A 23,617-nucleotide genomic window follows, 5' to 3' on the forward strand; every position below is an offset into this window, starting at 1 on the left:
CCTACATGATGCCTCCTCCTGCAGTGCCGCATCCCCCCCCGCCACCAGTTATACCACAGCAAGTCAACTACCAGCCTGTGTACTCTGCAGGGTATTCGCAGCAGTCGTTCCCGCCGCCTAACTTCAGCAGCTACCAGCACAACTCTGGCTCCTTTCAGAGCAGCCCTGCCAACAGCGGTGGCGGCAGCAGCCATTTTCGGCACACAGGGCAGTACCAGGGAGAGAAGTCACAAAGCGACCGGCGGTCTCCAGAGAGGAGCAAGCACTACGACGAGCACCGGCATCGTGAACACGGTCACATCCACGGTGACAGGCATCGGTCCGCTAACCATGGGGATCGGCGGGATCGAGGACGGAGTCCAGATAGGAGGAGGCAGGAAAGCAGTCGGCACCGGACAGATTATGACAGAGGAAGGATATCGCCTCATCACAGAAGTTATGAGCGTAACAGGTAACTTGAGGAATCTTCTGCCTGCAGAGGGAGAGCTGTCATCACTGTCCCATAGTGTTTGCATCTATGTTCTTCCCTCGCCCTTGTTTTTCCCTCTAGCTCGGGAGATAGCCAGTACTCAGGTCTGATGGGAAGAGCTATTATTGTTTTGACATGTTTCAGGTACACTGTTTCTGCCTCACCTTTGCAAGCTTGGCAGATTTGTTGCCCTTGTCCATGGAAATAGCTGGAAGCAAAGAAGCTCTTGTTTGAAAACTGAGTGGATTGCTGAGTAGTGCTCTACTCTCATGGGTATTTACCGTAGAAACTTAAGCACATGTGGTGTGAAAGTAGAGCTGGCACAACTTTGTGCAAAAGACTGTTCGAAGTTGAGCCTTACAAAGAGTTAAGTCTCAGCACTTCAGATTTCAAAGTTTAGGTACCAGAGTTAGGGTTCCAGGTGTTAATTGAATTTGGTCTGTCTTTGAGCGAACCTTGTATTTGTAGAGAACCAGCACTCAGAGGGTTTTATAGTCTGATAGGTGCACATATCTAATCCCCGCAGTGGGGTGTTTCAGTGGAAAACATGTTGTACAGCGTTCTTCATCTTGCTCTGTCCTCATCCTCGTGGGACACCAGCGCAGATGTGTGCAGGCTTCACGGGACCTCCCAGTAGGTGCTTAGACCTGCCTGTGTGATTCTGTTCACGATGAAGACCTCGGCAAGCAGGCCTGTGATCTCAAGAGAGAACTGAGGTGAAAATTAGCATACACCAGTTAAAAGAACTAGGCAAGTTGTAGGGTATGTTGACATCTTACGATTCAGATGGATGAGTGTGGACTGCTTATTTAGGGATGTATTGTGAAGTTTCTGTCCCTCTGCTTCATAGATGCAAACAGCTTGCAAATTAGGAGCTGACCTGATGCGGTTTGCTGCGTGGTGTTTTAGAGCAAGCCATCATCAGTTAAGTCTCTCACGTGTCATAGATTTGCTCTCTTGGTGGCTCTTTTTGTGTCTAATGATCCAAGTCAGAATATTCAGAGAGCACTATTGGAAAGTATCTAAATATTTATCAGGGCACCTGGATCACATGCTCTAACTTTAGAATCTCTGAGCTTTCTCATGTCATGTGTGAAATACATATTTATGCATAGTGCCTGTGGAAATGAAGCCACTTTAGATATGCAGAGATCTACTTGCAGAACCTTAGACCCCTGTATTCCAGCCCTCCCTCACAAACCTCAGAAGCTGTTGTGCGTGGAATAGGTTTTCTTTCCCTTTCTTGAGGCATTAAGAGTGGTTAAAGATACAATAATCTTACCCTTTGCCATTTGTATCAGAAGAGGAAGAATGGCAACAAGTTCTGTGGTGAATTTATAGAATTTACCTCTGTTTGGTATGAATTAACTAAAGTATTGAGGTAGATGGCTTTATGGCAAAGGCAGAGGAGATAGGTGACTGTCTTTTACAAATTTCTTGAAGGTCAGTGTTAAGAATGTCTGGGGTTTTAGCAGTCAACACGTGTATATCATTTTGCGTAACATGATCTCAGCCTGCTTCTGTGCTCCTTTCAGGAGTGGAATGTATGAAATGCCAGATTTCTCTTTTAACTTATGTTTTGAAATCTCCTAGGGAACGGGAGAGGGAGAGGCATAGACACCGTGATAGCAGAAGATCACCATCACCAGACAGATCCTACAAAAAAGATTACAAGAGAGCAGGAAGGTAAGGAAGGTTACATTTGTTCTCCTGTGTATCCATGCACATGAGTTTGTGTATGTACGTGCCTGGTTTGAAACTTGGATGAGTGTCTGAAATTTATAACCATCTGGATATGCATACAAATGTCAGTTATCTCAAGACCTTGTAGAGTTAGAAGCAGGATTGATCTCTGGAGGCAGGGCTTTGCTGCTGTGTCCTAAAGACTTCTTTTACTTCTGCTTCCAGTCTGTAAAGTACCAAGATCATTTAAAGTCATTCTATGTTTAGATCATCTTTTAGGAGCTTTTTTTTTTATATTGATATTAAAAAAACTCCATTCCTTCTGAATCCTGGATAGTTGAAATCAGTGCAAAATACTGGCTTTGTAGGTAGAGGAGGTTAAAAAAAAGTAGTTTTCCTATATTCAGCTTCTGAAAGCATTCGTTTTGCAAGACATAAGGAGTATCATAGGTTGTGTTGTTCAAAGGACTGCCAGAGTTAGAGTAACACAAGCATTGTGGCTTCTGTATAATCCTTCTAATAAAACCCTAGTTGTTTTTTCATGTGAATAGTTTGTTGGCTATATATCAAAACTTCTTTATACTGTAACTTTTAGTTGTGAGTGATGTGACTTTTAGTTTTTAGTGATGACTTTCTAACTTCGGAACAAAATTAAAAGAAAGTCATTCTATTCCAAAACATTCTATGAAAGTCATCTAGAATGCAAGTATGAGTTTTAATCTAAAATAGCACATAATTTTTCATTCTAATTCTTGAAAAAGGTTTAAAATACAAAAGCAATTTCAGTTTTAAGTAATTTTTTTATGGTAGGTCAGAACTACAAAGTACTCCTTATGTTGCAATTTAAAAGCAGGAAGAGGCAATTGGATTTTGCTCTGGTTTATATGATTGAACGATGTACTGATCTGAAGTGAACTATTTGTTTTTTCATTATGAAACTGTCACTGGTAAAATAATAGAAAATTGCTTTTGTTTGCTTTCTCCCACTAAGCCGGTCTCCAAGCAGAGAGAGAAAAAGACCCCGATGGGAAGAGGACAGAGAAAGGTGGTCTGAGAACCAGAGCTCCACCAAAGAGAAAAATTATACTGCTATCAAAGACAAAGAATCAGAGGAGAATGCATCTGAAAAAAATGAAGAGGAAGATGAGGAATTACTTAAGCCAGTCTGGGTTCGCTGTACCCATTCTGAAAGCTATTATTCCAATGACCCTATGGATCAAGTGGTATGTTTGTGAGAGGACTCTAAAAATACTGTACACAAGTCCTTTATTGATTATTTGATTACTTGATTGATATGAAGCACTTAATCCTTTTCTCCTCCCAATCATCTCAGTCTTTTAACCCTGTTAAGGGCTTTATTTGTTGGCATTCTCTATTTTCATCAGTTTCTTCTGTCTGTTTTCATTCAGATTATTTGTACATGGAAGAGGGGTACTTTTTTTGTCTCCAGGAGAGAAGGGTGGGTTTTTTCCATTATACGTGTATTTGAGCAAAGATGCCTTGATCACCATATATTCCCACAACCTTGGACAAGTTTTGTACAGAAGCAGGAAGTCAGAATTCTTTGTACTTAACAGTAACACTTGTTGGTGAAGGAGTGATAGAGGGAGGGAAGTGATTCAAAGCAGGCAACAGAATGAGCTGAGCTTTGTGTTTCTTGTGTGTGATAAAATTCTTTCTAATTGCAAAATACTTCCACAGGTCTCCTGTTTCTTCTGAACCTGTTAAAAATCAATGCTGAGCTATACTAAATATGCTAAAGCCATATACTAAAAAAGCCATAGTTGTGCTTTGTTAAGCCAAGGGTTTGATGATAATGCACCAGTGAATGAAGTAATTTCTCTGCTAATTCATTTGACCGAGCAATGTAATGGTATGCTAAAGCCTTAACAAGTATTTCCATGTTTCATTGAACTGCACTGAGATCCATCTTTTTTTTCCCCCCTTGAACGGTCATTGGGAAATGCTGGTGCATGTTGTGTTCATGTACTGTTTCAACACTGTCTCTTTTTTGTTGTTGTTCTGTTTTTTAATTAACAGGGAGACTCTACAGTGGTAGGAACAAGTAAGCTCCGAGATCTGTATGAAAAGTTTGATGAGGAGTTAGGAAAGCGACAGGCAAAAGCCAAAGCAGCCAGGCCACCATGGGAGCCACCAAAGACCAAGCTGGATGAAGATTTAGGTAAGAATAAATGATGACAAAGTTCTGAAGAGGAATAATCTGTAGTTAACCTGGTTCTGGCAGTTGTTTGTATTTAATAACATTGGTAGGTTAATATGTGTTTTTTAAATCCTTCCTTTCTGTGCATATCCATGGGAGTTCTACTGTTGGTTTTGACTGAAGTAGAGCTGGGTTCTTTACCCAGAAAGCCTAAGGGAAAATAGAGAGTATCCAGCACTGCCTTATGCTAAAGTCTCTTCCACAGCACAGAAGTACCCTGAGCATGGTCAGATAGGCCAAAGCACGGTGCACAAGAGGCTTTGAGCAGCTGCTGGTCTTATATTTCTAAAAAGGAAGCCAGAGTAGTGGTGATAAACTCATATGGCTGCTTGTTATGGCACCGAGTTCATCTTTCTTCTGGATTGTATTTTAGTTGTGCAACTCTCCTTATTATGATCTTGTGCGGAAGTATCAGTTTTCAGAACATATTTTTGTCTGCATTGTCATGCACCACCCATATGGATCTTCTTACAGTGAAGTTAAGTCTGCTAGCTGTATCAGTTACTAGGGAAATACTGGTTGAATTAGCAGGGCGTACTTTCTGATAGCAATTTGTCTAGTCAAAAGTCAGTGAAAGCTGTTTTTTTTATTTTTGTTTTGTGACAACTGTTAGCTGTTCCTATTATACTTCCAGCATTTCAGTGTTTCATAGTGTGGTTTTCAGTCAGTTGCATCGGTTCATGAAATTCGGCATATCGCATTAATTTAGATACTCTGCTGGACTTGCTTTTTAACTGATGCTTCGTGTATGCCCATTGAGCTGCTTCAGACTGTCATATCTGAGCCTAGTAACTCTTTAAAAATCACGTATCAAAAATTCTGAAGTTGAAATACAAGTATATAGTGACACGGCTGGTTACATGAGTCTAGCAGTACATGTTCTATAATAATTCTATCCGTATGTGCTGTTTTGTAACTCTTTAAATAGACAGTATCCTGCTACAGACAGCAGCATTTTTAGGTAAAATGGAACTAGACATAAGCACTTTGCTCAATCTTTAAACAACAAGAGGTTCTGTTTAGCTCACGCTAATGATCTCATGTGTCTTCTTTCTGTTTTCCTTCTCTTTTTTTTTCTTTTTTCTTTTTTGAGTTTATGGTCACACTTGTGTTGGTTATAGCTCTATAATCTTTAATGTCAAGTAACTGAAATTGCTCTTCCACAACTGATCAGTGGTGCTCCTGGGCAGCCAAACAGCAATCTGACGCGTGCAAACAGATGCAGTTGTTCTAGGCATTTAATATCCATAGTATTTGCTGTCATTTTTTAATTAAAAATGCAGTTGCTGTCCATCTTTTTATTAGTGTGAACGTCATACACAACTTTAACTTTCAGTATGCCACAGTTAGTTACGTCATGTCAGAGAATGCTTTGCTGCTGGGGAAGAGAATGCGTGGAACTATTTTTCAGCTGACTTTATTTTCCCTGTGTGAATCAGAAAGCTCCAGTGACTCAGACTGTGACTCTGAAGATGACAGCAGCTGCTCTAGTAGTTCAGATTCTGAAGTTTTTGACGTCATTGCAGAAATTAAGCGTAAAAAAGCACACCCTGATCGTCTCCATGAAGAACTGTGGTACAATGATCCAGGACAGGTATGGCGAAAGGAAAAAGTACTGTGTATCTGAAAGGAGGCATTCTCCTCTGTAGACCCCAAATTATGCATTGTTGTCAAACATGCTGAGTGAGATCTATTTCAATATGCATTTTTTTTAACCCCCCCCCATCCCCTTTTCTTTCTCACCTTCTTCAAAGCACTTCACTTTTGATTTCAAGAGTGTGGTTCCAGCTCCTGAATCGTGGGGATTATTTAGCTGGAATCACATCTGACAGTGTTAATAAAACCTGGATTGCTAACAGTGTACTAATGCTGTCCTCTTAGCCCTGAGATAAAAGTACACAGATGAATTCTGGGATGTTTACCTCCTTTACAAATTTTTCACTTAAAAGCTCTCAGCTCATAATGATAAATAATGTTTTAAATTTGCGGTTAATGCTCCTAATTTCTTGTCTAATGGTTCTTTTGTAATTGCATGGAGATTATAGTTCTCATTAAATGTAATTGCTGAGCTCATGAAGTGTTGTTTTGAATGTATACATTGCACAGAAGAGTAGTTTTTGTTTGCAAATTTGCCATCTTCATCTTTCTTACTTAAATATTTTACAGTCTATTTTAAGTCATTGTCAAATAGCATGTCAGTAAATTTATTTTTCTGGCACTTTGTGTGATGCAGATGCATGAATTTAGCATGCAACAAATCATAATGCCAAGAGATACTGCAATGCTTATTGCCGCTGTGGTAATTCAAAGGTCTGTTGAATGTTCTATTACAGACTCATATTTATGCTTCTAGTTAAAAAAAAAAATAATAACAATTTGACTGAGCATAGCTAGCTGGTTTTATTTGTATGGAAAACAAAATTAGTGAACTGTTTAGATATTTAACTGAAAAATTGTGTTGCTCTTGGGCACACTTCAAAGTAATGTTCTAGGCCAGAATATTAGCTAAATAAAAAGAAGTGGAATAACCGTAGGATGAATAGATTCAGGGATGTGTGGTTTATGAGTTTCCTGCTGAAAAGCTTTCTTCCCCAAAAACTTTATCTTTCTTGAAGGGGCTGAAATCAGTTCATGGTGAGCTTGTCAGTGCTATACTACTTTTGAGTAGATTTTATCTGAAAACGTTTGAACTTTTCCTAGGTATTTATCTGGTACGCCAGAATGCTTTCTACCTATCACTACATAAAACAGGAATGATTGCCGTGCACACTGGCATGTACAGGCACACCTTCTGACACGGAACTAGATTTTTAGGATGGATCTTCCCAACCCTTCAATCTGAGCAGTGTGTTTGTTACTTGGGATAATCTCCAGCAGTGCTGGCAGTTGCCAGAAAATAAATTGTTAAAGCTGTTGCCACCACAGTGGCCTTTTCCTTACAAGGTGTTATCTGCTTGTTTGTGTTGCCCTGTTGGCCAGAGGAAGTTAGAAGCCATTGCCTTAGTTTGCGTAAAATTATGATCTTTCAATATAATTTTATCATCACTTCATGATCGTTCTTCTGTATTTTTTTTTTCCATGAGCTCTGTCATTAGGGACAAGATAGATATGTGTCTGTCTTGCTTCTCAAGTCCTGGGCTTTACAGGTACTGCACATCTCCCTCAGTTTCAGTCTGTGCATTTAATATAATGGAGGCAGTGTTAGTGCTGAACAGTTCTAAGAATTAAGGATGAGATGGTTTGTTGCTGTATAAGCCAGTGAGGGAAGTATGCTTTTACCTATAAGCATGATTCAGTTTCATTGAGCCTGTACTTTCCTCAGTGGTCTCAGTGTGTGGAAAAAAATGTGTGAACAAAAAGCTGTCATGTCCCTCTGTTAAAATTGCATGGCTAAGTTCCCAAAGGAGTGGAGAAGTGCCCTACTTCTTATCTTCCTTTGCACGTATGCACTGTGCCAATCTGAAGAAATTAAACTGAGATTAACGTTCAGAGTATTAACATCAAAACTAAAAAATAGCATCCCTCTCCCAACTGTCTGAAGACTACGTTAACAGCAGTTTGGTGGTTCTTGCTTCCTGAGGTATCTTCACGTTATATCTATTTGCTGATGGTACTATTTAGCCCCCCTGTGGACACCATTTCCATTTTCAGCCTGCTTATTATGGCATGGAAAGTTTTACTGGTTTCTGTATTGCATTGCAAGGTTGTTGGATTTTTTTCTAAGTCTAAAAATAATGTCTCAGTTCTTGGATTCAAACTTTGAAAAACTCCATTAAAGCCTGGGGTTGGAAAGTTCATTTATTTCTCTGTTTAGTTCTGGTTTTGTTGTTTGTTTTTTTTTTGTTGGATTTCTGCAATGGGCATGATGTTAAGAACAGAAAGCTTTAGGGTATTGCAGTAATTAATAGTCTGCATTGAACTTGGTCATAAAAGTGAGAAGAAAGACACTAGCTTTATACCGTGTGTGGTGGCCCTTTTGGATATAGCTACTTGATGCACCCATATGGAATACTGAAGTGGATATTCGAACCCCCTGCCCCTTCCTCTTTTTTACTGATCTGTTTGCAGGATGCATTTGAAGTGTTCTCATTTACTTGTTACTTTAAAGAAGTAAATCTTCAAGTGGTCTGCTTTGCATGCTTTTGGTGGTAGCTTTGCCATATTGCAGAGGGGTTTATCAGGGACAGGATTTCAGTTGGTGAACTAAGTGGAGCTGTTTGAACATGGAGACTTCAGCATGTAAATATTTGCATGTGCATGTTTACAGCCTGAATCTCATTTTAGGCAGACTGTGCTGTTTGTATGTATAAGAAATGGAAAAGATGTATATGGTAGTAAGAATGGTACGGTTCTCCTAAGAGCATTTTTCCATCTTGTGCTTCTTGAACAGTGATGAAGTTCTAATGCTATTGTGCAGTTTTCTTACATTACTCTGTACTGTTTTCAGTTTTATTGGCTTAAGAACATCCACTTAATCTAAGTATGACAGGCTTTTAGAAGCATCAGCACTACAGGCATTAAAACCAACATACTTTTCCAAACCCATTTTTCAATAAAAACAGAATCCTATTTTGTTTTTGACAGATGAATGATGGACCTTTGTGCAAGTGCAGTGCTAAAGCCCGACGAACAGGAATAAGACATGGCATTTATCCTGGTGAAGAGGTAAGTAATTCTAAGAATTGCAATTATGAATACAAACATGCTGCTGTAAACTTATACTGAGTTGATCTGAGTTTTTTTTTCCCATGATTAAGAGGCTTAGTAAAAACTCCTGTGCAACTTTAAATCACTTAGTTGTGTAACCTCGTATTTAAAGCTCCGTACTGGTATAGAAATCCACCTGAAAACTATGGAAAACTTTTGCTTGTATTTTAGTTCTAGTGTTTTACTTTTTAAAGTTTCTGAAACACAATTACGTTAATAAAAAAGAACTTGTGGTCAAAGTTCTACCATCTTCAAGTGGATGAGTATGTTATGAAGGCCCTCTTTGTGAAGGGATTGCTTTAAAAGTAAATAAATAGTAATTCTGCTACTGACAGGAGCAGGAAGCTTGTCAGGAGGTGTTCTTACCTTAGCACTAGAGCATGTCTGCAATATAAATACTCATCCCCACGTTGTCTTGAGTGTTTTTCTTGCAGAGGAGGGAGAAAATTTTAGCAGGAGAAAACTGATACATAAAACTTGCTGCATGAAGGCAGCTGCTCCCTGGAGCAAGGCCAGCTGGGAATTTGAGGTTTCAGAAAATTTCCTAGGATATACTAGTTTTTACACTGTCCTGTAGATAAACCTGGGTAGCTTTAAACTGGCTGGTTTGTAACTGTCTTGTAGCAGCAGTAAGAAGCTTAATTTGGGGCTGAACAGCCAGAGTAATTACCCTACTTACTGGATGGGTTTTGTAAAGTGCACAGAGCTTTGTAGCTGTCTTGCTATTGCCATCAGGCCAACTTTTGTAATGCTGTTTAGAGTAGTTCCCTGCTTGCTGCAGTGATATTTTTGCCATGCAGACAGATGTATTCTGAACTGGCTGGTGGCAGCTTCTGAACTGCAGCAAATTGGATGTAGGGCATATGAGAAACTGGTTTTATCTGACTGCTGAGGACTTTTAGGTCTTTAAACTGGACTGCTTCAGAACAAGCTGGAAGAAGGCATGAATCCCAGGCATTTTGATGTTGCATCAGAGTGAACAGAGGGAAGGCTACCCTTAGACTTCGCAGGCAGGCATCACAACCTGAGGTGCCTCTTGGTTATAGGCTAATCTCCTCCCTTCAGGCCCTAGATTTGCCCCAAGCAGATGAGCTGATACCTGTCTATTTTGATAACATACTTTGAGATCTTCTTATGTGAGGTCCAGGTTCCTTTTCGTAAGATTTTTAAAATTAGTTCCCTGAAACAAATTCATATAAAAGAGGAAATTAGTTTAGTACATAACCAACTAACTTCTGCATGTATGAAAGATTAAAAGTCAAATGGAAAATGAAAAAATTACTGCAATGTTTTTCACCTTTTTTCCTTTTGAAAGCTTTAAAAATATTTTTGAAAGTGAAGTTGTAGATAAAGCCCTGCTTTCCCTCTTCCCAGAATCCTTAATTATGACTACCTGCTTTATTTAATTTTTCCTAGTGCATATTTCATGGCTGTTAGAAATGCTTTTATTCTCTCTTTTAATCTAAATTTGCCTTGACTCTACACATAATTCTACTTATCTCTTTCTTTAAGCCCATTAAACCATGTCGCCCCATGACCAACAATGCTGGAAGACTATACCACTATCGAATTACTGTGTCACCTCCCACAAACTTCTTAGTAAGTACTTTATAAATAATTCTAACTAGGGCTCTAAATTTGTTTTCAGTGATGGAAGTAGCGCTACTTCTTGCTTACTCTGTGGTGGTTTTGTTTGCTTCTTTTAGACAGACAGACCTACTGTTATTGAGTATGATGACCATGAATATATCTTTGAAGGTTTCTCAATGTTTGCACATGCCCCACTAACAAACGTAAGTATATTCATTGCTACATACATGGTATTTGTTTGGAAAGCAAGCTGTTTCTGCCCTGAAGTAGAATTCCTCTAAAACTATGGTAAATACATGTTACAAACATCTTGCCAGCACTGGGGACATGGGAAAGACATTTGTGCTAATGAGTCTCAGTTTTTTTCTTGACTAATTGTGGTAAGCATTGTCTTCAAACTGTGACTGCAACTGTGATGTGTATCAAAGTAATGTTTTTTTATGTGTTTTGCAGTTTGGAAGTGAAATAAACCATGGAATAAATTGTTAAAACTGTTAATTGGATTTAAATTGGATGAGGAGGTTTGTTAAGTTGAAAAAGTTTTTAAAAAACAGCAACAACAATAAAAAAGGTTTTTCCTTTATTAAGTGACAAATGGACTTTTTTCAGAGATCCACTCTAAAGGGTTTTCTCTCTTCTAAAAACTTAAATAGGCATATCCACTACTTTCTAACATCTGTTCAGCTTTTTCAGGAACTAGGCAAGTTATGGTTTTTATTAAAACTTGTAGGTATTTAAAGACAATTTTATATTTTCAAAGCAAGTATAACAAGAAAAGGACATGATTGTACTTGACTGCCCTTCTTTTCCAATATAAGCTCTTAGCCATATCTGAATGAAAAATATGTGAATACTTAATTTCTGTACATTTGAAGATTTTTTTTTTTTTTGGTTATCTAGATATTTCAAGAATTGTTTTTCAAATGTTGTAGGGTTTGTTTTGTTTCCTTGGTTTTATACCTATTGCTAGGTACACTACCAATGCCAAAACCCAGTATAAGAATGGTTATCAGTACAGGACTGGGATGTAAAAATACTGGAACTGAGAGGCACTGAGAAGAAAGTGGGTTTTTTTGTGACAGTTTGCTTGCACAGTATATATGGCAACACTTTACTTTTGGTGAGCAGGGAAAGGGACTGTAATGTTCATGAGAAGTCAGTAGAAGAGTAGAGTTCAGCCCATGGAGTTGCACTGTGAAGCAGTCCTGCCACGTAGCGTTAACTCAGCCTTTGGGGTTCAAGGCAGATTTGTCCTGAGGCCTTACATTTTCACTTTGCAAACGTGCAAAAGAGCAGTTTAATTTTACTCACATTAAAAGGGTAAAAAGACCACCTTATCTTTATAATTTGTATGTCTACTGCATGACAGGAAGGCAGAGAATTAAATATATGGAGAACAAAGAAAAACTATTCTTGTCTGACATGAGTGAAGACATTGAGTTTACTCTTACTGTAAAGTGCATGTGTGGTTTTTTTATCATTCCAAATAGGGGAGGTGATCAGCAGTAAATGATTACTTTTTTGCAGAATTGAATACAAAGCAACACTGTATTGTCAGTTCCTGTTACTAATAGGTTTAAAGACCTTGGGAAGAAGTTTCTTGCTGTCTTGAGATGATTTTTGGCAACATAAAAACTGCTGTTTGAGAGACATTTTGGAACATATTTGATAAAAGGGAGGTGGTAAAGGGTAGCAAAAATAAAGATTCAAACACAAACATTTTTGAACCAAATTTCTGTAATTTGAAGTCTTAGCTTTGCACGCTGTTAGAAGTCTTAAAACTGTTACTACTGTTACTCAGTAATAATTGAACAGGTCAGATATTAGGGAAAATGGTTAATACAGTCATAAGAAAAAATATAATTTTCCTATTATAACTACCAAAACAATTATACAGTACCAACCACATGTTCCTTTGCTATGTATTTGCGTATGTATGTGGAACTGTAATTCATGGAGGTTTTGGTTGTGATCATTTCTCTAAAGCATTCGTTTTCTTTTCAATACAAAGAAAAATACCCTAAGCCACTGAGTTTCTGAATCAGAATAGCCTCTCCTGCTTGAACTGACATGTTAGAAAGTAAGCAAACACTCTGTATATTTTAATTTTTTTTTTTTAAAAAAAAAGCCCCGCTGATTTAAATGTGGCAGGTTTTCCTCTTCTTGGATTCTAAATGGGACATTTGACTTCCAAGGTTTTTTATTTTTGTATTCACATTTATATTGTACCAAATTGTAGGAAATGCAAACTTTTGTTTGGTTGTTTGGTGTAGCTCCTTAGTTTATCATACAGATGCCAACAGATTTTTGTAGACAAAATAGTCAGATGTTTGACAGTGGGCTGCAAGAAGATGTAAGCAGAAGATTGCACCTCTGCTAAGTCCATTGATTTCAGTGCAGCCCCAGCACAGTTCAGATATTTATTTTTGTGGTTATCAATGCAAAATAACCTTGGGTTGCCTCACTTTCACAGACTGTTGAATTGTTTTAAGATTCTTTTATGCTTGCAAGGCCAGTGAATAGTAAAGCTTGTAAAGAGCCGTAAGTGTGTACGGTAAGGTTAGGCATTTCTGTAGTCTTTTAGAAACTTAGCATTTTTGCTTTAAAAAAATCCCATTTAAAAAAAGAAACACCTTCAACAGTCCATGGACTTTGCAAATGAAGGAACGTGTTTTTCAAGGGTGAAAAAAGGTATTATGTGTTTGTCTTACTAGTTAGTTGAGTGGACTTCTTAGAATATTTATTGGATGAAATTAATATAAAGCTATAAATTTAGCCTGAATTTCTTATGTTGTGTTGCTATGTCTTAAAGCTGTATTTTTAGACAGTATAGCTGACAGAATTGTCAGTGTGCTAAAAACACCTTGCCTTCAGGTCACTGTATCAATCTGACATGTTGTGTCACCAACAATAAATTCACCTTCAAATATACAAGTGAGAGAAGATACAGGTTTACTGAGCTTTGGTTGTTCTTCTACGCAAAATTTAATCTCCAGTAGATGGCGTTATTTAATCTTCCTTTACCATCCCTCCTGCCAGCCCTGTGTTATTATAGAGGTGGAGGTTAGAACTGTTACTTCTCTTGCACATACTTGTGTTCCTGTCTTTGCATGATCCCCCATAGCAGCTGTTCTAGCAAGTGCCCTTTTCAGCAGACAGTAATACCTTTGCATACAAAATTGCATTAACTATACATTTGATGCTGTATAGTTTTTCATGCTGGATTTCTATTTTTCCTTTCAGATTCCTCTATGTAAAGTAATCAGATTTAACATTGACTATACAATTCATTTCATTGAGGAGATGATGCCTGAGGTAAGAAGGATAATTAGTCAAAAAGTCAGAGTGGGTTATGAGTTGTTGATATGCTTAATGGATTAAACTCTTCAGAATCCCATCTCATGAAGTCTCTAAGAGACAGGCTGTGTTCTGAACAAATGGCTGAAAAGGAACTTGTACTCACAGGTACTAGCATAAATCCATCTACCTAGGCTATCACATATTAAAATCAAATAGTAAGAAGTGCTTATATCCATAGCTTCTTTTCATTTTATACAAGTTGTATATAATATATGTCAGGTACTGTTATCTGTAAGCTGAGTTAGGCATTATCCTTCTTTTACGGATGACAAAAATAAGGCATATGGAGGTGCTGGTTTGCCAGGACCACATAAGTCAATAGCAGAGCTGAAACTTAATCATGAGTTTGAAGCTCTGAAGATTGCTTATCAGTACTTAATATAAGCTGTTGCCAAAACAAATTTCCGGTGGATACAAACAAAGCACATTCAGCTCATAATCCTTTTTTTTTATTACAAATTAATCCCTGGTGAAGCCAGTTTGTGAAGTAAATTGTTGCAGTGGAACAGCATGTGTAGGTACTGATACACCCCTGCATATTAACTACAAAGATAGGATCAGTGTTTAATTTAGTCACATATATTTACATTTTTCTTTCTAGTTATCTCTCTTTTTGTTGCTCAACAGCATCTAAATATATGCAAGAGCCCTGAAATTCCTCAGCAAGATTAATGTGATCAAAGCAATTCACTTCTTGTTACTGTGCCTGATATGTTGTCTCCAAACTTTGTTCTAAAACAACAAATGGCCACCAAGCAAAATAGGGACTTTGAAATCTTTTGGACTCCTGGTCAATTGGCTACAGCACTATCTGCAGACCAGCTTTACTAATGCATTCTTGTGAAAGAGATTGTCTTGTTGGGTTTGAAATTTATGGCCGGTATCATACACATGCAATTTCTATCAACCTGTGCTGACTTTAAGGAAGGCTATTTCAGTTCCTTCATTTCTGAATGAAAGCTCTTTGATTTGGAGGAGCTGCTTCCCCACTTGATGAGAAGGATCTCATTCTTTTTTTTTTATTTGTTTTTTGTTTCCTCTCCTTTCCTGTTGGGTCTTGAGGTCAAATTCCTCAATTTGCATTGTAGTGATGCATTGCTATGGAAGTAATCATGATATCACAGATGGTGATTTATAAACTTTTAGTATGAACATGTAGAAAAAAGTGAATTATGAGAAAGATCCTTCTCAGTAATATGTCATCTGCTTAGCTTACTCAGGTGAAAGGGTTTTAGTGCATGGCAAATTATCACAGATTCTTAACTTCTGCCTATAGTGTTGATTTGGACATTGACTAAAGAGTCTTCATTACAGTGCTTTCTTGACAATGCTTTCTGAGGAGATCACTGTGTTAAGTTACAATAGATGTTTACAGATATATCAATACGGTTTCCAAAGCTCAGTGTCTAGCAGTTGGCAAATATGAAGACATGGGGGTTTTCATTGTTTTATATAAATATGCGTGAGTGGCATTATTTGTTTTGCAGTATTATATAATTATAATTCTGGTTTATTTTCTTTCCCCAGAATTTTTGTGTGAGAGGTCTTGAGCTGTTCTCTTCATATCTATTCAAAGATATTTTGGAGCTCTATGACTGGAATCTTAAAGGTAACTTTTAGGGGAAAAAAAAAAAAGACACAAAAACCCAATTAATTGCAGCTTTTGTAAATAGGACTGTATCTTATTATGCTCTTTTGGTTTAAAAAGAAAAAGGGGGAGAGAAGCCTCAAAAGAGCAAAGTCAAATGCTGGTTTACATGGGAGGGACAAACTTCCACTTTGTTCTTCAAGATGAAGAAATATATTAGAGTTCACTAGTGTGGGCTGTTGCAATTAAAATGCACAAACTTGGCACTGTATTCTTTCAGATAAACTAAATTTCTTCCTTAATCCAAAACTATTATTTTTAATCAAACAGTAAATATTACTGTACATTTAATATTGCACAGTGTTGTATTGTGTGCATGGTATTTTGAAAGCCAAGGTGCCAGGTAAACTATCCTCTCTGTTTTTACAAGCTAACTAACAAGTTACTCATACAGTATTTCTCTGTAAATACTAAATACTAGAAATACTAACTTATAAAGCAGTGTCATACAGACAGCCATAGAGGGATAACATATCATTAAAGCTGAATGTCAATGACTTGACAAGATGAAAATATGTGTTTCTGTGAAGACTGACAAAGGAGAATTTCAGGGATGATCCTTCTCTTGGTCTAAATGAAAACAGAGAATATCAAAGGAATTTCATTTCAGAATCTGTAGGTGTTTTGGTGTCTTGGCTTTGTCTACGGAGATGCACTCTGCACTTACTGCAGTTAAACAGAGGAGTGTACAAGTTTCATATGTTTTGCCTTCTTTGGTCTGATACTAAATGTATTCTAATATCAATGTTGTCTTTCATATCACTGGTTCTGATTTTTCTTTCTTTTTTAATGCCAGGTGCTTACTGGTTTTGCTTTTATTTTCATGCAGACCTTTGGATTATGAAATAGGAAATGAAAAAAAATCACAAAATAGCATCATGGAAATTACCTTGTTGTGTTTGCTATTGTAACCAAAAAACACCCCACTAATTGGGAGGGAGCAGTAAACTAGTGATTGTGTCTGTAAGGCTTATAAGGGAATTATATAAAACAATTTTTTCTGTATCACTGTTTTAAATAAAGCTACTGTGACTTTGTTAGATTCTTTTTATTTTTGAGTTATTGTAGCTTTATTTGAAACTGTCCGTTTGAAAGCTTTCACTAGAAGTTGTTACTCTGTTCCTCTGTTGAGCATTTTGTTACTTTTCTGATTGAAACTTAGGTCCTATCAAGTGTAATCACTGTTCATTGATTTCACCTGTGGCAGGGTTTCCTTCTTTTTTTTCTTCTTTTGCAAATACATTACTGTTTGTAAATATTTCCTTATTTTCTCATGTTTAAGGTCCTTCACTTGAAAATGATTCTATTTGCTGCCCCAGATTTCACTTCATGCCGCGATTTGTGAGATTTCTTCCAGGTAATGTTTGTATTATGTAGCTTTACGGAAATTAGATCTAAAAACCCAAAACAACCCCAACAAACCCCCCAACCCCCCCCCCCCAAAAAAAAAAAAAAACAACCAACCCAAAAACCTTATTGCAAGTCAAATGGTTCCGTCTGTGTAGCGATCTGGTGCTTCCATCTGAAGCTGGCAGTGCTTGCTGGCAGTGTGGATGGTTTACTCATAACTGGGATTTAGATGGGCAGGTCAAGTCTCATTTCCACCTTTTGTCTGTGTTGTGGTGATTTTAGGCATCATTTTTAGGTGTCATCCTTGTTCTGCCCTGCAATGGAGCTGTGGCACTTGAGGAGTGCTATTACCTAATCTCACATATGAAACTGAATTTAATGTCCCTTCTGCTCTTCAGGATACAGTGTGATTTTATATTAAAAATATTTATTAAAATATTTATGTTAAAATTCTTGATACGCAGTTTTGAGGGTCAGTGTGATTGGCACATGTTGTTCTGATTGTTTCTTAATCTTAATGCAAGCTTAGACCTTGCAGCAAACAGTGGAAGGCAGAAAAACACCATTCCAATGCAATCCAACTCTAGCCTGCTAGCCAAGGACAAGCTTCGGCGGTGAGCATTATGCTTGTTTTGAGTGAACAGCTTATGCAGGCATTTAACACATCCTAAGATACTAGGACAGACTTTCAGTTGACATAAATGTCATGGCTCTATTGAAAATGTGTCCTGCTGAGATCCTGCAAGTGATTGCTCCAGAAGGGTTGTGTGGACAGGAGGATGTATTTCAGCTGCTGGACTGAGGGTGCAGATGAGACATGGAACAATCTTCATCAAGAGAGATGTGGCCTGGAGGTGCTCTCTGCTCTGGGCTTTGAAACTTAGTTGGGATATTAATTATAGCTGTGGCTAAATGAGGTTTGGCTCGTTACTGTGGAGAGTACTGATGGCTAGATGACTATATTCCTAATTGTTGTTCCTTCCTGGATACACAACACTGTTCAATCAGAAGCAGAGCTCTGAGGCTTGCTAGCAAACATTTGATTTGGTTCTGCTGAAGCAATTTACAAAATAAGCCATCAAGCCACATGTGGCTGATTAACTTGACCTCATCACAAAATGAGAACATGTTTGACCTGCCTAGTTTGTGTAGCCTGAGGGTGTTTTCCTGTTAGTTTGGGGGGTTTATATTCTGATTTGTTTTATTCTAGTTTAGAATTCAGCTCTCTCGGCTGGATTGTTTACTGATAGGGAGAGATAAGTCTCTAAACCATGTATTCCTCTGTGCTTCCTCTTTAAGTTCCCCAGCCTTCTAACTCTATAAAAACGTCTTTTTCCTGATATTTCTGCATATATAGTTGCCTTTTAGCATCTTTATGACAGACTTGTTTTTAATCAGATTTGCATTTCGTATTGATTATTTTTTGAGATATCCTTGGAGATTTTTAATTTCCAGAGAGTGGGAATCTATTTCCTTCAGGTATGTTTGCAGAACATTATTTATCTATGTCTAATCAAAGAAGATATATTGGTGCAACTGATCTCCACATATCTATCAACTGTCTCTTTAAAGATAGAAATGAATTGCTGATTTCCCATCCCCTCTATTTTTCTTCCTTTCTTATTTTTCTAACATGGTCTAAAAATACGAGGTTTGGGTATGTCAGGTTTTCTATGTGGATTACTTAGAGACAGGCCTTGGGGTAGCTCTAAGCTTTGAGCTAATCATGCTGGGTTTACTGAGTGCCAGAGCCGCATAGCATGCAGAATAGTTACTGTATTGTATTTACTGTCATAGATTTTTTTGACTATAAATATATTAAGAGAGTAAAAGACTAGAAAAAAACATTTGAGGTTCCAAGTACTGCATGTTCTGACCCAGGAAAGGTTAGGTCTCTAACTACTGTTTAGCACAGCTATCTATAGCAACCTGTACCCTTCCCATCCATGGTCTTTAGTGAGTAAGGCTACACTTGTTTTTTAGTGATTGTTGAACATGGGCTACCTCTTGCATAATAGTATAATCTAGTTGTTGACAAAGACAAAAGTCTTGTAAACTGAGTGTCCCTTTAATTTGAAGGAAAATGTTGCACAGTTAAGAATCTTCCCCTGTGGCTATTTTCTGTTTCCAGTGAGGTTTGGGGTGTATTTTCCTCATTTAAGATTCCCTCTTGGAGTGAGAATGAGGTTAATTGTTCTAAGAGGCCAAGTTATATCATTCCCTTTCATCCTTTCTGTACCATAGTGCTGTAATCCCAGGCATGCTTGTTCCCTGGTGTCTCTGGTAGAGGACATCATCTTATGCAACCCTGCTGTTATGCAGCAATTCTGCAAGCCTTTTTCTGTGTGCCTGGGATCACATTCCTTGTGCTGTGGCATAATCCCTCATATTGCTCTAAGGCTTTACTTCTGGTTTTTCTCTATTCCCCTTTTTTGTGTGTAGCAGTAGAGAGAATGTACTCAGTGGCAGGACCAGATTGCTTCTGCTCCCTGGGTAAGGGAAATCAACATTTGTGCTCTCTGTGGATGAAACTTGAAGATGCCTCCATACCTACAAACTAACACCCTGTTGTTGAAGGAGGGGGTTAGAGATGCGTGTGTGAACACTAAAGCACTGTAGTAACGTGTCTATCTTTTTACTCATATGAGCGGATGTACTGAATTTGAATAGTCGGTGTTTTCTGAGTGGTGGTCCATCAGGACCATCACTCGCTCATCTTCTCCTGTTTGCATCTTCACATCTGTAACTGGCTACCTGGAGCTAGTCAGATGTTTATTATACTGCCTTCCTGTGTTACAATCAGCCTTTGCTGTGCATGTGTCCTGGGGTCTCAGAATTATTTAGCAGTTTTCATGTGCCCTTGATTCATTTAGTAACAGAAGAAGGCATGAGGCTCTTTAGTCTTCATTACTGCAGGTACAGCATGTAAGGGTTACAGATGAGTTTAAAATGCAAAGATAACTTGCTACATTCATCCAGAAGTATCCCATAAAATTTTGAGTGTTCTTTAAAAAAGCTGCATAAATGGCTAAAGGCTTTTTTTAACTACCCTTGTAAAAAGAATGATAAAAGTGTGAAAAGGAAGACATAACTGGACAATGTAACTGATTGTTCTGCCTACTCATTTTAAAGTTTTTTCAGGCGATTTAGAAACTTCAGCTTTACAGTATGATGAAACTGTTACTCTGGCTATCATTACCGTTATTGCTTCCAGTTTAGCAAAGTGTTTATGCATGTGCAGTATTCATCAATAAAACATTTGCCTTCATATTTGTCAAGTCGCTTAAGCATTTTGCACTTTGTTTTGCTCATCCAAATATTTTACGTGTTCTGCATATTTTCTGTTTTGCTCATGCTTTAGGAGTGAATATCTGAAATGTATTTTATTTATTTATTTATGTTTTTAAGATGGAGGAAAAGAAGTACTCTCGATGCACCAGATTCTTCTCTACTTGTTACGATGCAATAAAGCTCTGGTGCCTGAAGAGGAGATTGCCAACATGCTTCAGTGGGAAGAACTGGAATGGCAGAAATATGCAGAAGAATGTAAAGGGATGATCGTTACCAGCCCTGGCATGGTAGAGCAAATAATTCTGATTTATGAACAACTCAGTGACATGTACACGTCTTGTTTCAGGGAGTCTGCTACAGGCTGAATTGGAAAGGGAAAAGATGACGAGTGATGGTTGCAGATTGCTATAGGAACATTTCATGGACTTTTTCCAACCCTGGGAAGAATTGCACCCTCTGCTGCTCTACTGAAGGGCAGATTTCCACATGAGTGCTGTTTCAATGTGCATGTTATAAGGAATGGCTATATTTTATGTATGTGAAACTGTAGTTTGCTCCTCTGCGATTTTCTCAGACGGTCTTTAGGTGCGTGATCTTATTCTCTTTTCCCTGACACAGGACCAGAGAATTAGTAATTATTTTCTATTTTCTTTCATCTTCCTCTTTTGACCCCCTAGCTCTGTTTAAAATGCTCTGTCCAGATTCTGCCCTGAATATGGAATACGTGTTTTCTGCCTATGTGGTTTTTTCCACATTGTTTCTGTGTTGCTCTCACTCACACTGAGGAATTTTGTGTACTTTAATGAATGCATCCATTAATTTCCAGTGCCAAGCTTGAAACCCCTATGGCCTTATTATTTTTGGAACAATTAGTGTTTTAAAGCATATGTTCTCTGAAAACAGCTCCTTTCAACTCCAGTGTTTATGTGAACTTGGCCCATTTTTCTGACTTCCACATTTAGGAAATGTGGGTCACAAGAATAGATCATGTCCACTAAAAGCTGCAGGGTTCTGTTTGCGTGGTTTGATCAGCATTGCAAAGTGGTATCTTGGTAGTAGAGGCATGTTTTGGACTTAATATTTTAGACTGCCGTGCAGCTTTCTCAGTTATGATATCTTTCTTTCTCTGACTTCATTGTCCAGCTTTGCTCATAGCTCAACTTCTTAGTTTCTCCAGAAGAAGTGTGACTTGGTATTACGCTTAAGGGGAAATTTGGTTTGCTAACTGAAAAACCTGTCCCCAGACTGCAGCCAAAGTGACTTCCTAAATATATTTTTCAAGTTCATGTAAGCTCTGTAAGCTAACCATAACTTGGGCAGGATAATTTATTTTTCCCTTGATTTCATTGAGTGTGTTCGTGCTGGCTAAAACATTCTAGACCAAAAGGAAAATAAGATCATCTGTGGGAACGTGAAATACAGAATACACGTGAACTCTCACTGTGGAAAATTCTAGCTGAGCTGGTTAAAACTGAGCGCTAAACGAGAATCTCATAATAGAAATTGTTAGACAGTTTGTGAGTGGTAGTGTTAATTTTGAGATTTTGTGTGATTTCTACTGACAAAACTTGCATTCTACGAGGCAGTGTTTTTAGAGATGTGTGTGGACATCAAAATGTGTAAGCATAAAAGAAATCTGTAGCACTTTGAAACGTTGTCATGTTATAATGCCATCATTAGAACGTGTTTTTTCTCTCAAGAAGATTGCAATGACTTTCTTCTTAGTTTGTGGATTTTTTTCTGTTCATTGCAGCATATTCTATTGAGTGTGAAGTAAGTGAAAAATAGAGTATGAAAGTATTTTCTATGCATTTTACAGCGTTAGAAGATAAAACAGTTCTGTTAGAGACAATGTGAAACTGTTTAGAAAATGACAGCTCTTCAATTCAATTTTATCCTCTTGACACAACAAAGTAAAACCACTAAATTTTATTTTGCTGCTTTCCTCCACAACATCACTTCAGAAATAATAATTTGTCTTGTGAGCAGATCTAGGTTTTATATTTCTGTTTTATTTTTTAAAACTGAGGTGTATATATGCATGATGGAGAAGGGACAAAAAATTGATAGGAATATAAATCTCATTTACTTAACTAACAATAGTTCAGCGTTATTTAAAATAATGTAATTTATTCGTTAGTGTCTCATTACTTCAGTGAAACTTTCTGTTGGAATAGATTTAGAGGTTCGCAAATTTTAATCCTCTATACTTCACTCTTTCTAAAATATTGCTGCTTTTCTCACTAGTACAAATATGTATGTATTTTAACATACTTTTGTACTACATTTGCATGCAATCTCATCATGTTTTCTAATACCAGCAGAGCCTTGACTGATGAGGTTTGGAGTAGGAAACAAAGATAATGGGCCTTTGTGCTGTTAGAATTAGTTTTCAATGAGATTTTAAAAGCAAGGCTGTGATTATTAGGTGGTCTCTCACAGCACTTGTAAAAGAACACAGGGATAAAAATCTGGAAGAGCAACATCTAATTTGCTTATGTCCTGTCTGCTGACGTGCAGTTTAAACTGTAGGTTTCTGTACGGTGCTGTTTGTTCATTTAACCTTCAGAAACAGCAGCAGAGAGGAAGCTGAAGCTTCCTGCTGCAGGAAAAAAGCACAGCCTGACTGCTCCCCTCTCATCACCGTCAGAGATGGAACAGTTGTGGTTAAGTCTTAAACAAGGAGTTCTTTTGTCCTGGTTGTTACCAGGCATCTGTGAACAGCTGTGTAACTGAGGGCAAAACTCAAAGGCAGTGGTATATGAATAAAGAGGAAGAGTCTGGGTCTGAGGGATCCTGAGGCCACACGTTTCACACAGGCCCTTGGAAGCTCTTCTCCATTTTGCACTTTTGAGGATCAGATAGCTTCTCTTTAAAGGTCTAAAATGTCAAGCATTTGAATAGGAAAACATTCTCTGTAATTTTTTTAAAATATATTAATTAGAATTGGTGTATTGAGTATAATTATTGTTTCATATTCTGTTAATCATATTTTGCCACCTTGGCTCTCAGAGGAGTTGTTGTGTAGCAAGGCTGCTTTTTCGAGAGGGGCAGAGATGGGAGAAGTTCCTCAGTTTTAATTCTAGGAGAGGGGAGAAGCAATGAACAGCTTCTCTGAAGGATAAAAACTTTTCAAATTGGCTTTATGCAAACCCCAGAAAAATGGCTAAACTTAAATTTCAGGCCTTTAAGCTCTGGTTTACAGAATAACATTCGGCCTGCTACAAATCCTCCCCATGCTTTTCATTAGAATTTATTGTCTTAACCCCTTTTTATTGGAAGTGCTGTGGGGAAAATG

The 23,617-nt window shown here is 37.8% G+C and overlaps 1 protein-coding gene across 4 annotated transcripts in view; it reads left to right on the forward strand.

Moving 5' to 3' along the window:
• DROSHA (drosha ribonuclease III) overlaps positions 1–23,617 on the forward strand; it is a 67,703-nt gene that overhangs the window by 1,989 nt on the left and 42,097 nt on the right. For all 4 annotated transcript variants that reach the window (XR_004841602.1, XM_035891306.1, XM_035891303.1 and 1 more), the window contains 12 exons: positions 1–451; positions 2,063–2,155; positions 3,144–3,375; positions 4,193–4,334; positions 5,813–5,967; positions 8,958–9,038; positions 10,593–10,679; positions 10,787–10,873; positions 13,914–13,985; positions 15,558–15,639; positions 16,961–17,035; positions 20,437–20,606. The exon at positions 1–451 ends at the window's left edge or, in 3 of these variants, runs on beyond it. Coding sequence is in view for 3 of the 4 variants with exons in the window: in XM_035891306.1 (XP_035747199.1) it covers positions 1–451; positions 2,063–2,155; positions 3,144–3,375; positions 4,193–4,334; positions 5,813–5,967; positions 8,958–9,038; positions 10,593–10,679; positions 10,787–10,873; positions 13,914–13,985; positions 15,558–15,639; positions 16,961–17,035; positions 20,437–20,606 (1,727 nt within the window). In the remaining variant the exon portion in view is untranslated. The remainder of the gene's footprint in view (positions 452–2,062; positions 2,156–3,143; positions 3,376–4,192; positions 4,335–5,812; positions 5,968–8,957; positions 9,039–10,592; positions 10,680–10,786; positions 10,874–13,913; positions 13,986–15,557; positions 15,640–16,960; positions 17,036–20,436; positions 20,607–23,617) is intronic.

The sequence above is a fragment of the Egretta garzetta genome, unplaced genomic scaffold (assembly GCF_000687185.1).
Source record: "Egretta garzetta isolate BGI_Z169 unplaced genomic scaffold, ASM68718v1 scaffold463, whole genome shotgun sequence".
Classification (NCBI taxonomy): domain Eukaryota; kingdom Metazoa; phylum Chordata; class Aves; order Pelecaniformes; family Ardeidae; genus Egretta; species Egretta garzetta.